Source organism: Hakea prostrata, chromosome 7 (assembly GCF_041222555.1).
Source record: "Hakea prostrata isolate BN-2017 chromosome 7, UWA_Hpros_2, whole genome shotgun sequence".
NCBI classification, from domain to species: domain Eukaryota; kingdom Viridiplantae; phylum Streptophyta; class Magnoliopsida; order Proteales; family Proteaceae; genus Hakea; species Hakea prostrata.
In genome coordinates this window covers 13,957,106-13,974,705 of record NC_142606.1, presented here as the reverse complement: position 1 = coordinate 13,974,705, position 17,600 = coordinate 13,957,106, and the positions used below count along the sequence as shown (strand labels likewise).

At 39.4% G+C, this 17,600-nt stretch overlaps 1 protein-coding gene and 2 pseudogenes across 3 annotated transcripts; 2 read left to right on the top strand and 1 right to left on the bottom strand.

The window, feature by feature from the left end:
* The first annotated feature begins 689 nt into the window (after nucleotides 1-689).
* LOC149009989 (nonsense-mediated mRNA decay factor SMG7-like) lies at nucleotides 690-8,865 on the top strand. Of its 2 annotated transcripts, none has more exons than XM_089161521.1 (8): nucleotides 690-924; nucleotides 2,681-2,791; nucleotides 3,607-4,212; nucleotides 4,357-4,479; nucleotides 5,546-5,766; nucleotides 5,889-7,825; nucleotides 8,006-8,145; nucleotides 8,338-8,865. In XM_089161521.1, the coding sequence occupies exons 2-6, from the start codon at nucleotides 2,720-2,722 to the stop codon at nucleotides 7,801-7,803; spliced, it is 2,937 nt and encodes a 978-aa protein (XP_089017647.1). In that variant the 5' UTR covers nucleotides 690-924; nucleotides 2,681-2,719; the 3' UTR covers nucleotides 7,804-7,825; nucleotides 8,006-8,145; nucleotides 8,338-8,865. The 2 variants fall into 2 exon arrangements, with proteins under 2 accessions (XP_089017647.1, XP_089017649.1); XM_089161523.1 differs by having other exon boundaries at nucleotides 7,998-8,145.
* Nucleotides 8,866-12,316: 3,451 nt separating this feature from the next.
* On the top strand, nucleotides 12,317-14,692 carry LOC149009988 (non-specific phospholipase C2-like; annotated as a pseudogene). Its single transcript, XR_016174457.1, has 3 exons — nucleotides 12,317-13,507; nucleotides 13,589-13,768; nucleotides 14,102-14,692. The product of XR_016174457.1 is annotated as a non-specific phospholipase C2-like (transcript).
* A 714-nt stretch (nucleotides 14,693-15,406) lies between these two features.
* On the bottom strand, nucleotides 15,407-17,070 carry LOC149009987 (aspartyl protease AED3 pseudogene; annotated as a pseudogene).
* Nucleotides 17,071-17,600: the final 530 nt, after the last annotated feature.

Genomic DNA, 17,600 nt, shown 5'->3' with positions numbered 1-17,600 from the left:
TGCAATTTTCTATGCAATTAATGGACAGCATTGAAAGGGTTATCAAAGGTGGTTCTCAAATCCAATCATGCTTCATTATTGAATAGTCTCATCTCTCCATCCAGGTGTATGACACACTGGAGATGCAACCTATTGTCTTGATTATTTTGCGTTGTTGTGTTTGTGTTCCTAGAGAGCTGAAGGCATGCACTTACTCTCTAGCCGTCATGGCCATCTCTCTACCTATCTTCTTCTTCTTCGTAGCTTATTGGTCTTTATATTAAGTTTGCATCATTTATTGCATTTGAATGAAAATTTTGTTTATGAAAAAAAGAGAAAAAAGAAAAAAGAGAAAAGAAAAAAGGAATTGGTAAAGAATAGTAAAAAAAATCAACAGAGTTTAAACATAAGATAATGGGTACAAAAATTGTAATTTTTTTTTTTTTTGGGAATAATCAATCAACAGAGTTTAAACATAACATGTTCGAGTATATATGTAATAAAAGAATTTTAACAAGAGTATACTCCTTATTCGATCAGAACAAGTGCACTTGAGTCACTTGAGAATGTGGACGCCGTGAATTCACGAGTAACCGACATGTGAAATTACCGGAGAATCCACTCTTTGCAATCGGATTATATAATCGCGTAAACCGGTTGAACCGACTCAACTGCCCCATATAAGTCGGGCGAAAAAAACAGAAACGATATACTAGTAAAATTATATAAGAAGTCAGGGTCGTCGGCGCCTGGACCTAACGCGGAAAAAGATCGTTCAATGGCGAAAAAATACCCGAAACCCTAGATTTCTTCCCCAAATCCTCAATTCAGTCTCTCTGCATCCTGGAAATTTGCGGGTATCGGAAGAATCGAAAAACCAAAAGAAGGGTTTCGATCGGGACCTGTTCAGCGGAGCTCGAGATCTCTTTAACTTTGATTCAAAAGGTTAGATTCTTCTTCCTCTTCTCCTACTCTCCTGTCTAAAGCTGCACAGATCCGATCTTCTATCGACTTTTTTTTTAAAGGATTTGCTTCCGTAAAACCTTTTATATTATTGATACTTCCTTCCACTATTTTTTGTTTTAATTGTTTTAGGAAAATTGTTGGGAAAACGTAAAACTCTTAAGAGGTTGTTAGTGCATAATCATGAAAGGGAATCGGTTCCTGGAAAATATCGTAGGATTGCTTGGAAAAAGGAGGCTAAATTTATTGTTAGTTTCACCGGTCGTAAGTTTACGGTTTTGCTTTTAGTATTTTATTATGGGAGCATGTTGTTATTTTTCACGAATTTAGCGTTAATTGATGGTTCTTGGTGGGTATTTCTCCTGTTGGGTCCCTTTTGCCTGTCACAGAAGGTTTTCTAGAGGTTTGATGTAGGTCTTTTGCCGGGGCTCTGGAAGCTGATGCATACTTTGTTTTGTCTTTTAGAGTTGAATCGCAAAACTTGATTCATGTGGCTGATCCATCGAGTTGGGCTTAGCCTTTATTTGATTGTACTACGTAGTATAGTTCGTCGTCTTGGTCTGTTTCTGATATGGATTTTGCTAGTTTCTGATGATGGGATAGTATTAGAAAAGATAATTTTTTTGGTTGTCTCTTAACGAAGTTTGTGGGTACCATGTTTACCAGGCATGTTTGTTACAATTGTCTTTTGGGGAAACCTTGAGTGTCTGAAAGTTGAATTCTGAAGGGGGGAAAAGGGTCTAGTTTTCGACCATCCAAGAGGGGGAAAGAGAACGCTCATAAATTTGTTTGGTGTATCAACAGGATACCCTATAAATTTATACCATCAAGGGGCTAAATTTGAGACACAGCCTAATTGTTGCATGTGCTATTGATTTTCCATTTGGAACTCACATATTCACAGCTTGCCAGATTAGCATGGGATCCATTCAGTTATGGTCATTATGCCTCCTTGAATATTTCACCAGTTTTATTCGAATAACTTCAAATGTTGTCCCTTAAAAAAAAAAAGAGAAGATTTTTCTTTTTGGTGCGGAAGGTGGCAGTTTTAAGCATTATCTGGATGGTGACTTCCTGATATTTATATATTAGTATAGGATAGGAAAGAGTGGAAAATAGCTATTCGTTTCGAGAGAAAACAAATGCAGTAATTTTTTTCCCCATTAGGATTATTTGGTTTAATGAAAAATTTCTTAGGTATTTCATTGGAAGCTGAGTTTAGTTGTCTATTGGTTCCATCAAATATAAGGCGATATTTGTGGAAACTGTAAATTGGAGTAGATCTGGCATCAACAAGGGGTGCCGCTGCTGTATTAGGGTGTCATAGCATACCAAATGTTCTGTACAGAAGCAGTTCATGAGTTTCACATTGCAAAGTATCATGGTCTGGTGGTCCAAACATATCCTATGTCATCAGCAGTTGTCCTTCCAGTAAAATGCCTTTCATAAATTTTATATGTTTTCAGTGTAGCAGCTGTCCCCCTGTTTGCCTCTGCTTTTAGATTTCTATAATTAAGCTAAACTTTATATATATCATGTCTCAAGTTCGTAGAGAGTCGTACATCTTCATAATTGCAAGTCACAATTGATTAATAATATTTGTTTCATTATAGAAAAAAAAATGTTACTGGGCTCCGTTTTGCCCTTGATTACCAGTAGCTCGTCTCCCCCTGTTTATTTTGTACTTTATGATCAATTCTTGATGTTGCCAATTTAATAATATTTGCTTGTGTTGAAGTTGTGTTGTCCTGGAAGTGGAGCGGAACATACTTGATGGATGATGACTGTTCCGATGGATAACCAGTCTTCTGCTCCCTCACAGGAGCTTGTCCAGCATCTCTACAACAAGGTAAGCTATTGGTTTTTTTGAATGCGTTGCCTCTTTTCAAATTTCTTCTTTTAACAATTTTGTTTTAATGGGAGAGAAAGTTATCTCATTTTGTGCTCTCAAATGTGTGCATTTTGTGCTATGTAATCCAGATCTTGGATGACAATGGAGCTCAATCTTTAAAAGAAAAAAGAAAATCTAATTGCCAATACTGCCCCCTTCAATTTCCTCTCCCTCCCTATCTGAGGATGTGCAAGTTGGCTGAAGGTTCTTCACATTAATGGGCAATACCCCCCCCTCCGGAGGATGGGATGGGGTTGGGAGCATTGAGATAGGGGTCAAAACTCAAAATAGGATGAGCCTTATGGGGAAATGAAACCTGAAACAGCACATGGTTATTCTAGCGCTGAGGCTTGTATGACCAAAGATGTTGTGCAGGTGCTTTCAGAAGCTGCTGTTATGTGACAGCTTTTGTTATTAATCATAAAAGGAACTTGAAATCAAGTACAACATAACATAGTTAACCGAAATGGTGGTGCATAGGTTTTTACTATTATCTTTGAATTCTTTGTTTAAACTCTTGTGATCTAGCTTTGTTTGGGATCTGCTCTAATTTGATTACATTAATTGTTTAATTGGCAACCTATTTTTTTTTCTTCCATGTGACATATGTTTGGCTTTATTCGTTGGGCTTTAAATTGTTTGATACATTTCTCTGTTCTTTCTTTCTGTATGTGGATTCACTTTGTTGATATTGGAAGTGAAGGATCTTATCCGTAAAATCTTTCATGGTTAATGGTTTAGAAATGTATTGATTCAATAAGTTTTTCCTACAGAATATTGAGTTGGAGAATAAGCGCCGGAAGTCAGTACGGGCAAGAGTCCCCTCGGATCCGAATGCATGGCAACAGATGCGTGAGAACTATGAAGCCATAATTCTTGAGGATCATGCTTTTTCCGAACAACATGATATAGAATATGCACTATGGCAATTGCACTATAGGAGGATTGAGGAACTGAGAGCGCATCTCAGTGCTGCTCTTGCTTCTACAGCATCCAACACTTCTCCAGGTCGTAAAGGCCCACCTCGTCCTGATCGAATCGCTAAAATCCGTTCTCAGTTTAAAACCTTTCTTTCAGAAGCAACTGGATTTTACCATGATCTATTATTGAAGATTAGATCAAAATATGGGCTGCCTTTGGGTTATTTCTCTGATGATCCGGAGAATCAAACAATTATTGGAAAAGATGCTAAGAAGTCTGCTGAGGTGAAGAAAGGCTTGCTGTCCTGTCACCGTTGTCTGATATATCTGGGGGACCTTGCACGGTACAAAGGATTGTATGGAGAGGGTGATTCCAAAACTCGTGATTATACAGCTGCTTCAAGTTATTATATGCAGGCTGCGTCACTGTGGCCTTCAAGTGGCAACCCACATCATCAGGTTATCTTTGTTTTTAGTTCTCTATTGTGCTGAATTTTAGCTCAGAACCGATTTATTGCATATCCATTTTTCTCATATTTCTCAGTTTCTGTTCTGTTTTGATTCTAATTTTATGCATGGGATACATCTTTTGTTTACTCTCAGCTTGCCATACTGGCTTCTTATTCGGGAGATGATCTAGTGGCAATTTATCGATACTTTAGGAGTCTGGCAGTGGATAGCCCTTTTACTACTGCGAGGGACAACTTAATTATTGCATTTGAAAAGGTATTACTTATGCATGAAAGTCAGTGAGAAACATGTGTTTTTTATATATGCTATATGTAGTGAGCTTGCTAATCATTCCCTTTTGAAGAAGCTATAGTATGTAATCTGGTTGAAAATTTTTCTTTGGTTTTGTATATGAGATCAACTTTAGATGGCTATAGGCTTGTCACAGATTAGAGATATTTTTGTTGATAAATATGGATAAATGTCTAGTGTTCAATTTCTTTTGGAATTATATTGATGGCATTGAAGAAAGGTTTAACTGTTCAAATATGGCTGAGAGCCCCTAATTTGATTTGGTCAATCGTTTTTGGTTTATTCTATTTTTAATATTTGTGGCAATGTATGTTACTATTCTTGAGAATGAGTTTCAACCTGAGCTAAGGAATATAGACGGCCTTGCAAGTTTTACTTTTAGAAGATGAGATGGCATGCCACTAAACATATTTTCCATATCATCTCTATTAACTAATTAATTTCCATTCATAACTGTTCCCTGTAAGGTGAGAGAAGACTATGAGCAGAACTTTGAAACTTCAATATTTGTCTGGTGAAATACAGTGATGTTGTAGACCTGCATTCTGATTATTCTATGAATTTTAAAATTGTCCATCAGATAATTTGTCTAAACCTACCATGTCATTTTTTACATATTGCATTTTTGTATTAAATTTTGTGAAATCAAAAGTCAGTTCAGGATTCTGAGAGATTGAGGAGAGACCGAAGTTGGTTTAAGGGTAAGGGTTTGTGTGGTGGGGAATTGGAGATGGGAAGATTGGGGCAGTAATTTGAGCAAACGGAAATTGTAGAAAAACATCTAGTTAATCTTTTTTTCCTTTCTGGCATCCAGAATGAGAAAGACATGGAAAAGCATAGGTGGATATCTGTTGAACAGACTGCTGAGGCTGTCGACCATTTCGATATTTGGAAGGGCTGATAGGCTAAGTGGAAAATTGAGCTGTTTTCTTGCTTTATGCATTTATTCTGATGGCTTGGACTAAAGTTAATGCATTTGGTTGTTGGCCCAATATATTTTTTCTTTAAATGTATTTTGTATCTGTTACAGAACCGTCAGACATACTCACAGCTGCCTAAGGACACAAAGGCTTCCATCAAGGCAGTTCCTGTGCGAACTGGGAAAGGAAGAGGAAGAGGGGAAGGAAAGGTTTTGTCCAAGGACACCAAACCTCAAGCCACTTCGAACAAGGAAATGACCATACCTGAGATTTTTAAAGCATTCTGCATTCAATTTGTCCGTCTAAATGGCATTCTATTCACACGGACTAGGTCTTCAATCTCAAACATGAAATTTTTATTTCTAATTTTTTTGTCATAATTTCTAGTTTACTTTGTCTATTGATGCTCAAGTAACACATTTTTTTTGGTTTCTAATTCTTGTGTCTATTCAGCTTGGAGACATTTGCAGAAGTCTTCTCCTCAGTTACCAGTAATCTGGATGTACTTCTTTCTTCTGGGCCAGAAGAGGAGCTTAATTTTGGTTCTGATGCTGCTGATAATGGTCTTGTTATCATTAGGTTTGTAGCGATTCTCATATTCACAGTACATAATGTGAATAGGGACATTGAAGGCCAATCTTATGCTGAGATATTACAGCGTTCAGCTCTACTTCAGAATGCATTTACTGCTGCATTTGAGTTTATGGGACACATCTTTAAAAGATGCATTCGGTTGCAAGATCCTTCGTCAAGTTATCTCCTGCCTGGTATTTTGGTTTTTGTGGAATGGTTAGCTTGTCGGCCAGACATCGCTGCTGGTAGTGATGTTGAGGAAAAACAAGGTGCTGCTAGGTCATTCTTTTGGAATGAGTGTATATCCTTTCTGAACAAGCTCATGTTGAACAGTTCAGTTTCTGTTGATGATGACAAAGATGAGACCTGTTTTTTCAATATGGGCCGGTACGAGGAAGGTGAGACTACGAATCGACTTGCATTGTGGGAAGATTTTGAACTGCGAGGGTTCTTACCTATTCTTCCAGCACAGCTGATATTGGATTTCTCAAGAAAGCATTCCATTGGCAGTGATGGTGGGAATAAGGAGAGAAAAGCTCGTGTACAAAGGATTGTAGCTGCAGGAAGAGCCCTTGCAAATGTAGTGCGAATTGATCAGCAAGGAATATATTTTGATCAGAAACTGAGGAAGTTTGTTATTGGGGTCGAGCCTCAAATGTCTGAAGATTTCATGCTGGCTGCCTCAGATATAACCATGTCAAATGGTATGACACCAGATATTCCAGTGGATAATAAATTGAATTTGGGTAGTGTGCATCCAAAAACACTTTATGTGGAAGCAGAAGAGGAGGATGAAGTCATAGTATTTAAGCCGTCAGTTGCTGAGAAACCTGCCAGTATGGGTGCTCCGAAGTGGCCCTCGTATGAGATTGTTGAGCTTGCTGAAAATGTTCCCAAAGGTGAATGGAACGGCTATACTGGTCCTGTTTCAGCTCCTCTCAGTAATCTTCCGTTGCATGGTGCTTTGGATTTCAGTTCTCGACCACCTGCATCGTTTGCTAATATCGTCCCCCAACCTGTGCAACCGATTAATGCAAGTGCTTCAAAGTGGCTTGTGGAACAAACAGATTCTCTTGCTAATGGAATTCAGAATATCAGCTTTGCTGGTAATGGCTCAGACCTGAAACCCGATTTGCAGGGTGCCTTTGGTGTTGTACAGTCTCAAACGCTTCCACTCACCCACCCTTATGTGAATACAACCAATGGAAGTGTTTTGTCTGCTGAGACAAAAGCTGCAGAAACCGAAATACCTTCCAAATTTGATTCAATCATGTCGTCAGGAGCAACTGTTGATGGTTTTATGGTGAAGCCATTCTCAACCACGCCACCAAATTCGAAGAAGAACCCTGTAAGTCGACCAGTTAGGCATTTTGGGCCCCCACCAGGATTTAGTCCTGTTCCTTTGAAGAAATTGGACGAGCCCATGGCAGCTTCAGATTTGAAGAATGATAATTCACTAATGGATGATTATAGCTGGCTGGATGGGTATCAGTTTTCGTCATCAACTAAAGGCATTGGATACAACTCCATGAATCACATGACTAACTTGACTCCACATCTCATGAGCAGCCATGACTTGACAGGGACAATCAGCTTTCCTTTTCCCGGAAAACAGGCTAATGTGCAGGTCCAATTGGAAAATCAGAGGCCCTGGCAGGAGGAGTACCAGCTTCAGGAGCAACTGAAACTGTATCAGGAACAGCAGCAGAATCTCCAGAATGGCAATCAGCAGTTTACTGCACCGCCAGAGCAATATCAGGGACAGTCTCTCTGGACTGGTCGTTACTTTGTGTGAGGCCCTTATCAGAGCATAGATGGTAAGATACAGTCATTGTTGTTTCTTTCGATTTTTTTTAGCTTAGGTATTGTATCTGCAGGGCTTGAGCCTGACAACCAGCTGAGACCTAGTCTTCACGTAGAGTTGAGAAATGGAACTTTGTAACACTGATAAATCTATGCTGATTTGAATTTTCTTTCTTTGTTTGTGAGGTTGTCAGGAATCTGTCATGGTGATAACTTCATGACCTGGTGCTAGTGATTTCAGCCTCCTGTCTTTCCAGCCGTCTGTTATGTTTGCTAAATTTCTGTTGGAGCATGGATGGGCTTGGAGTGCTGCGGGCACTTGCTTCTGATTTAGGTGGGTCACTGTGTGCTGATATACTTTATTGTACATGGTCACTTCATCTTTTCTTTTGCGTTAAATAGATTGAAATTGGATCTCCCGAGTGTATTGTGATAATATGTCATGCTTTCAGATTGACAGTAGAAAGTCTTCTTGAGCAGGAATATTCATTGAGGTGGACTTTGAATTTTTGTATTCTCTGTGCAGCATGTGTCATGCTTTCGAAACGGAAGGACCCCCGGATGGTGGATGGGTAATAAACCGATTGGAATTTCCTATTAAGTACATGCCTTGTCGATTGGCTCAAAGTTTGAACATCTTGGACGGTTTAGCATCACTTGGTTCAACAAGCTTGGTGGAGTTCGATACGTGCAGTTTTACTAGACTCTGGATCTGGTCTTGCTGTTGGAGCAATGTTCAGTAGTCATTCTCAGCATCACTGTCAGCAGCCGTAGTTGCCTAGTATGTGCCCGACGTTAAGTTAGATACCGCATAGGGTTGCAGCTGCCTGTCTTGAGAGGAGCATCCTGCATTTGTGGTTGCTAGTGAGGGGTTGGGCTATGGAGAAGTCCTTATGGGGACCCTGAATGAATAAATACCTATTGGAATCGAAACATAGGTTTGGAATTTCTCGTAGTATAATAACTCGATGCTTGTCAAAGCAAATTTTCTTTTATGTCTGTTGATTTTGATTGAATTGGAACTTGACAATGTCTGAATCTGGCTTGAAGTATACACTGTGTGCCGTTTTTCATATTTCTGTTCTTCATTATATGTGATTCTCAAGATCAACTACTTGGTTAAAATCTGGTCAATAGTCTTGTGGATTTGCTAGTCATCGGATGATTGGACTCGGTTTCAGTTTTCCTGACTCACTAGAAAACGTGGGTTTCTGCCGAGTTGCAGGTTTTTATACCCTCTTTCATCTTGGCAAAGGTCATTCATTAGTATATGAAGGGAAGTTATTTGGACTACTTTTACCTTCTAGTTCTTTTCTATTTTTGGTCGATTTTTACATTAAAGTTTCAAACCAGTTAAAGTTGGCCACGGCTGGTCCTATGTGTTATTCTTCCTGAGGTATGGTTTCTTCACTCTCCCTTCTCCATCCTCTTACCATGTTTTCTAGGGACTCTTGACTTGAATATTTCTGACGGTGGCGCAAATCTTGAAAGTAGTGGAGGGTGTAAACGGATAACCGAAATCCGCTTCTAAATTTGTATCCGCATCCGTTTAGGGATATTCGAATCCGTCCGATTATTAATAGGATGCGGATATGGTATATCATTTTCTTACTGATTATTATCCACAAAATTATCCGATTAAGTTATTTATTTAGATTTATTATTCTTGTTTTTATAAATTTTACTTATGATATGTAATTATTTTTCTAGATTTTCTACTAAAATAGTTACCAAAATTGTTAAATTCTTAAATTTCAAACTTAGCCCTCACAAATAAAAAGATAAAGATGTAAAAAGCTAGTCGAAAATTTGTATTCAATCTATATTCATTCCCATTTAAAAAAGAATCTACTTAAGGGCTTGTTTGGTTACATGAGTGGATATTTCAAATATCTAGAGATTTCAAATCTATGGAGTTATAATTTATAAAATTAGATGTTTGGTTGTGGAATGAAATCTGTGGATTCATCCTAAAAAACTATTTGATCGACGTGATTTTTGTGAATGTGCAAATGTATAGCTTTTTTGAAATCTCTGGATTTCACCCCTTACCCATAAATCTACAGATTCACGTTTTTAGTGTAAAAAGGTGAATCTCTAAATTTCATAAATCTAGAGATTTTTACAACCAAATGGGTATAATTCTCAGATTCATGAATCCAGAGATTTCAAATCTCTGGATTCATGTAACCAAACAAGTCCTAAGAAAATAACTATTTGATTATCACCCGAATCCGACAGAATCCGTCCGAATATAATAGGATGCGGATATGAATATACTATCATCCGATCCGAATCCGATTTGTTTACACCCCTACTTGAAAGTAATCAATTTAAAAAGAGTTCCGTCCCCTTTTCTTTGGTGGGTATTTTCTAGCGAGTTGTAGGGTTCAGTCAGGTAAATCTAATTGTTTGTCTCCGGATTAGAATATTATTGGTGGCCGATTCTTATAACTCTTTATCAGCTACTTATTATTGAAACAACTTCAAAAAGAAAGAGCCAAATGGATCTGAATTAGGTTCCATCAGAACAATTTTATTTCGGTGAAATGTTTCATCATGGTTGGATCTCTTCTTTCTCAGGTGGTATTAAAGATTAGGGTAGATGAGTGGGGTTTACTTTATTAGGTACACCATTGTGATATTACTGTTCAATGGACTTGATGATGTTGTCTTTTAGCTAGGGTTCATGGTGGCTGTTTCCGACCCGTGCGTTTACAGTGGTTGGATTCCTTGTAACAAAAATGAAACACAATCCCCAACAAGATTTTTATTTTATTTTACTTTTGGGGACTGAGGTTTGCGGGATGTGCATCTTAATTATGCTTTAGTGGATAGCTGTTACATATAATTTAAATATGAAGTAGGGTTTTAATCTTGACTTCAAAAGTATTTGAACTCAAATCTTCTAAGTGAAAGCGTTGATCTTCTCAAACTGAGTCAGTGAGGTTGTATTATAGCGATATATTTAAACTTGCCCAATAAATCAAACCAATCCAAATAAATTTGGTCTTAGAATGTAATATCTCATAATTTAACTGTTGCATTATAGTATCCCTTCGAATCATCATTGGTCCTTGAATGTATATAGGAGATATATTCTTTGACATAACTCTTCCTTGATATGTCACTAGTATTGTCAAGAAGGGGATGGTTTTCTTTGGAAAACTGAGCTAGTTCTTATCCTCATATCAGAACTAGAAACAAATAGGACTGCTGCACATTACACAGGTACTCCTGTGCAAAAGTGGTTACTACTCTGAAGTACTTTGCCTCTATAGGTCTAAAACTTCCGACTGTCTGTTTGTTCATGGAGTTTTTAAAAAAAAAACACTCTTAGCACCCATAAAAATAAAAATTTGAGCTAGGAAACTTGAAGTCATTACTTTGACCTGTCATCTTTTGGTCATGAATTCTCATTCTTCAGTGCCGCCACAGCACCGTACAACTTATGGTCCAGATGGAGACCTTCATCTCAATTATTTGTTTTGGGTAAATGAATTTTTTTTGGGTAAAATTTAATTACAAAATGAGTAGTTGAGATTTCGTCTCGACCATAAATTTCGATCTTAATCGTAAATTGCACGTTATTACGTAGCACCCAGACAAAGTCCTATACTTTGTAGAAGGCTTAAGCTATGCATATCTTTTGTTGCTACTTCTTTTAGGGTTATCTTAGGTCTACCTTTAGTTCTTTTACTTCTTATAATTTAGATTAGATGATTTCTTTGTACATCGACATTTATAAGGCCTCTAGTGAGTATGGTTGTGCTACCATAATCAAAATTTTCAGGACTTACCATTTATTGAAGTTACTCTCAATCAACTCTAATAGACTAATATGATTATTCGTTATATATGTAATGTTTCTTAATAGCCCAACCATATGTTATAATTGGCTTATAATGTTCCTATAGAATTTTTTTTTCACTTTCAAAAGAATACGTTGATGAAACAAGATATTGGAGGCACATCTCCACTTTGTTGACCTTATTTTAGTGTTTTGGAAAACATTATCCTCATGTATCACTTTTCTAGTTTTTATGATTGAGTTAAGATATTTAAAATAATGTTTTTGTGGAATTTTCTTCTGAGTAAATTTCATCTGTCTCATCAACTAAAATTACAAAATAGATTTCTTTAAATGAGCAAAATTGAAAATAAATTGAAACCTAAAACAGCCCTAGAACTTGAAAATAAACCCAATAAATCAGCATTTCAGAATTACAACGATTTATTCCCACTTAATAAGTCCAGCCAACTTTTTATTGTTCTTCCTGTTGCCATTTGCCACCATGACATTTAATATTTCATGACAAATGACAATCATGTTCCAGTAGCTAAAGCCATGCTTGAAAGTGCTAAGAGTTAGAACTTTGAAATGGGTCGGTTACAGCTTTGTCCAAAACACCCCACCTGCCAGATTTTCCTGAAGAAAGACAGAGATGCACATATAAAAGGACGAAAATATTTCACGGGTTCACCTTTGGAAATAATACCCGATCATTTTCCTACTTTTCACAATTTCCCATCTCTGTTCTTTCACTTTCTGCTCTGCTGTGTTCTTCTCTACTCTTTTCTTCAACAACAATGGCGACAAAGAAGATTTCAATGACTCCTTCCTTACCCTTTCTTCTTCTCCTCCTCCTCCTCCTCCTCTGCTGGAACTCTCCCTCATTTGCAGTTCCCATCAAGACAATAGTGATTTTAGTCATGGAGAATCGTTCCTTCGACCACATGCTTGGATGGATGAAACAGATCAACCCTGAAATCAACGGTGTCAACGGCACAGAATCCAACCCTCTCTCCACCGCCGATCCATATTCCAATCTCATCTTCTTCAACGATCAATCCCAATTCGTCGACCAAGATCCAGATCACTCCTTCCAAGGTATCCTTGAACAAATTTTCGGCTCCAACACCACCAACATAACAACTACTGCTACTCCGTCCATGAATGGTTTCGCCCAACAAGCTTTCGACATGAGCGGTTCGCTCGACCTGACCCAAACCGTCATGTCCGGATTCCAACCGGAAAGGGTCCCTGTGTACAAGGACCTCGCCTCAGAGTTCGCCGTCTTCGACCGGTGGTTCGCTTCAGTACCTGCGTCAACCCAACCGAACCGGCTCTACGTTCACTCTGCAACATCTCACGGAGCCATCAGCAACGACGTGTTCCATCTAGCTCTGGGTTATCCGCAAAGAACCATCTTCGAGAACTTGGACCAGGCCGGGTTCAGTTTTGGAGTCTACTATCAAAGTTTTCCGACGACGTTGTTTTATGGGAATCTTAGGAAGCTCAAGTACGCGACGAAGTTTCGAGCGTACGATCGGTTCTTCAAGAGAGATGCGAAGAAAGGCAAATTGCCGAATTATGTTGTGGTGGAGCAGCGATACTTTGATACGATACTGTCGCCGGCAAATGATGATCATCCATCGCACGATGTGTATCATGGACAGATGTTGGTGAAGGACATTTATGAAACTTTGAGGGCGGGCCCACAGTGGAATGAAACGATGTTTGTGATAACGTATGATGAACATGGTGGGTTTTATGATCATGTGGCTACACCGGTAAGTGGAGTTCCGAGTCCGGATGCTGTGGTTGGACCAGAACCGTTCTTGTTTTCCGTTCGACCGGTTGGGGGTTAGGGTTCCAACCATTGTCATCTCCCCCTGGATCAACAAGGGTACTGGTAAGTCACCCAAATCTCACTGCTTCTCCTCTCTCTCTTCACTCATTTTCCTTTTCCTCATTTGGGTTGATGATTATGTAGTGGTTCATGGGCCAAATGGGTCACCATTTCCTACATCAGAGTTCGAGCATTCATCCATACCTGCAACAGTGAAGAAGCTATTCAATCTCTCTTCACCATTCTTGACGAGGCGAGACGAATGGGCTGGTACCTTTGAAGGAATACTACAGGGCAGAGCCGAGCCCAGAACTGATTGTCCAGGTTTGATATTCTCTCTTCCATTCCAAACTGTTAATATCTTCACCTGATAGATAGATTTCATGTGAAGAACACAAGAAAAACACCTACACCCACAACATTGTGCTTCGGAAAAATTGCTTACAGTCAGTATATATAGTAGAAAAAGAAATTTCATTATTTCTTGAAACCCCTATCACTCTCATACCTTACAAAGTACTCTGTTCCTCTTTGATTGACCCACATCATACAAACCCAAACTCAACATTTCATGACTACGATTAGATCTCGTAATTAATATGAATACTTTGGGTCTACTGAAATTCTGAAACTAACCAGTATTGTTTGGTGTAACAGTGAGGTTGCCAATTCCAAAGAAGCTAAGAAAGGCGGGTGAAGCCAAAGAAGATGGAAAGCTAAGTGAATTCCAGCAGGAACTAGTTCAACTTGCAGCTGTGTTGAATGGAGATAACCAATTAACCAGTTATCGCTACAGCATTGGGAAGCAAATGAGTGTCAGGGAAGGTAAAGAATATGTTGAAGATGCTGTGAATCGTTTCTTTGAAGCAGTGCATTCTGCCAAGAGAATGGGTGTGGATGAAGAGCAGATTGTGAAAATGAGACCTTCACTTACCACAAGATCATTTTCTCCCAAACCCATCATACACCACCCATAGAAAATTATAATTATAATAATATTCTGCTTAATATATTCACCAAACTGTAAATCTTGATAATATATAGAATTAGAAAATAATAAACAACTCCATTTTCATATTAGATCAAGCTCAAAAGTTTGTAGTGTAGGGTTCAGAGTGATTCTGGTTGATCTCAGCTGGGTTTTATAAAAACTGGCCAAGGCCAATTGGATCTTGTATCAAATACATTTCATCTTGTTAAGTAGTAAAAACGTCTTCCTTTAAATGTGTTTTGATTCCTTTTTTCTTAGTGAGGCTACTTTCCTAGATCCAATTTTTTTACTTAAATTCTTTTCCCCAGAAGAAACCCCTTATTAGCTAAAGAAAAGAAAAAAAAAATGTTAATGAAGATCAGTTCTATGAGAAACATATTTTTTTCTGATTTTTATTTGAAAATCCACTTATCTACAGTGCCATTTCATCTCATGAGGTCCCAGTACTGCTGATGAATATCCTTGTTAGCTACCAACATGTTTTAAAGGTACTATTTTTTCGAGAATGGAAATAAACTTTTAATGATTTTTGTCTGAAAACCCATTTTGGCATGGTGCCAGATCATCTCATGAGGCCCCACTGCCCCAGTGTTACATCAGCATAATTGTTTTATTTTGAATTTTTTTATTATTCTGAAAAAAAAAAAAAAAAATCATTGAATCCAAATTTTGATATCAACCGTAAGAAAACAAGTGGTGGAACGAAATCTTGATGCAACAGTTTGTTTCCTTGCTAAACGTGATTGAAGCTCATCCCTTCCCCACACCATCTTGGTTCTTTCTTTTGGTCTGCGTGATCACCGGTAGATTTCTCATGCTAAAAAAATGATATTCTTTGGATGAAGCTTTTCTTCACCACTTTCATGATTTCATTTCCCACCATCTCAGGTTGGGAAACTCGTTATTTTTTGGGTAAAAATGTATTAAGCTATATTAACTAAATCCGGATAAAATGGACAAAATATAGAGAATATACCGAATCCGCTTTTCATAATTGATGTTCTTATTAGGCAATCTTCCAGTCAATTCTCTGAATCCCTAATGTCTAACTACCCAATAGCATCTAACGCGAGATGCTTCACAAACAAACCCAGATTCAAGAAATGCCAAACACTACAACTAAATCACACACTCGTTAAAATTTTCCATTGCCACCGACAAACCTTCTCATAACCAGGAAAGAAAAAGGAAAAAAAAAAAAAAAAAACCCAGGGTTCACGAGCTTCATAGTTTCTCTCTCCGTGTGTCTCTTTCAATTTTCTTAATGGGTACAAGGTTCACGGGCCACACCCAACCTCGAGTTTGGGATATCGTAAAGCAACCTGTGATTCTGCTGCTGCATATTCGCTATCACATTCAACACCGAATTCACATTAGCCGGCGAAGCTGCCATGGCCAAACACGTTATAGTCCCCGCCGTGCTGTGTATCAAAAAGTTCTCCGTCGGCAAAGTCACGTTCATCCCCGTAAAATGCAGAGTTATCGTCGGCGACACCACCGTCTGGGTATAACAGGTATCAAACCCACCCAACGACGAAACCGGTCCGGCATTGATCCGTCGCCGGAACTCGTCCCTCACCGCAATGTAAGCCGGTTGGACCAACCGGGTGAAAACCGTTCCGGAATCGAAGATGGTTCCGGCACCGGTTGTTGAGTCGAAGGCGAGTGCGCTCGAAGGGATGTTGACAAGCCGGCGGCCCACGCTGATTCCGACCATGTTGACGTAGTAAAGAGAGGATCTTCTTGGGTTAGTGAGTAGTGGTGTGTATTTGATTCGGATTGGCTGAGCTACTGGTCCGAGCCGGAGTGAACCGGAGAAATTGGCGGACCGGAAATCGGGCAAGCAGTAGGAGAAGGTGGACTGGTAGAGGGACTTGGATTGGGAGAGTAGTGACATGGGCCCCCGGCCCAGTCCAAGCAAGCCCTGCGGAGGTACCGAGTTTCCGGTGGCGGCGTTGATGCAACCAAAGGAGTAGTTAGGGACGGGATCGGTGGCGAGAGCTAGTGTGTCCTGCGAGACGGTGGCGGCGATGGTGGAGGAGCCGTAGGTGAGGTTGAAGGAACAGGCGGCGCCGCCGCAAGTCGGGTTTGGGACCTGAGTGCATTGCGCGGCGGAGCACCCGACTGGCTTGTAAGTGGTTGACTTGGTGGTGTCAAAGACAACGGAAGAGCAACCTACACAGCCGGTGCAGGGGATCCAAGCTACATCACTGCTGGTGTCCAAGGCCATAAACATGGGCTGGGCAGGAGTGCCAAACCTGGCCCGGACAATGTAGGTTGGGCTTTGAATAACCTGGCGGCCAGAGGCAATAGGAACAACTGACCTGCGAGCTACAAGGCTGGACAGATAGAGAAGACGAGCACTGTCTTTTGCAGCTAAGTCAAGGATGGATTGTTCCCAAGAAAGTGGTTTCTTGGGGCGGAAAGGTGAGCAAGGGCTGTAGATATGCATGACTTCAAGAGTGGAATCGTCATGGTTGGAGGAGCCACAGCTGAGAGTAGTTGCTTGAGAAGGGCAGAAGCAGAGAAGGGCTAACAGTAAGAGGGAGAGGAGCAGAAGAGGAAGAGTGAATGGTGGTGTGGTCCTCATGGCTGGGAGGGAGGGAGAGACGTGTGTGAGAAAGAAGTGATTGGAGAGGTATGTATTTATAGTGGGAGATGGTGAGGGAACGATTGATAGTAGATGAGGAGTAGATGAGGAGTACTGGGGGAGTGGGAGCGAATAGATAACACTGACTCACACAGACTGTATTCCATTTCGTTTGCTTTTGCAGGAAGTCTATGGGTTTGTCTCTAGTCTATAGGGTTTTTAAATGTAGGCAATATCTTGGATTTGGGGCCTTAAGGGCCTGGAGAATGTTATGGGCTTGATAATTGATCACGTTTTTTGGTAATGATAGGATGGAAATCTGATAGCAAAAGAATCTATGGTTAATTATAGGGGAATGAATGAATACATGGGTTAGTGGACTTAGATATAATTAATGTTTCTTGATGTTACCATAAGAAAAAAAATTCATCATAAAGAGAATTGATTAAAACATACAAGAATCTTTAACTTAGGACTTAATATGGAGATGATGATTTTGTAACTTGAATTGTGAGTGGAATGGGGTGGGGAGTAGAGAGGAAAGAAAGAAAGACAGTCAAAAGGGAATATGATTT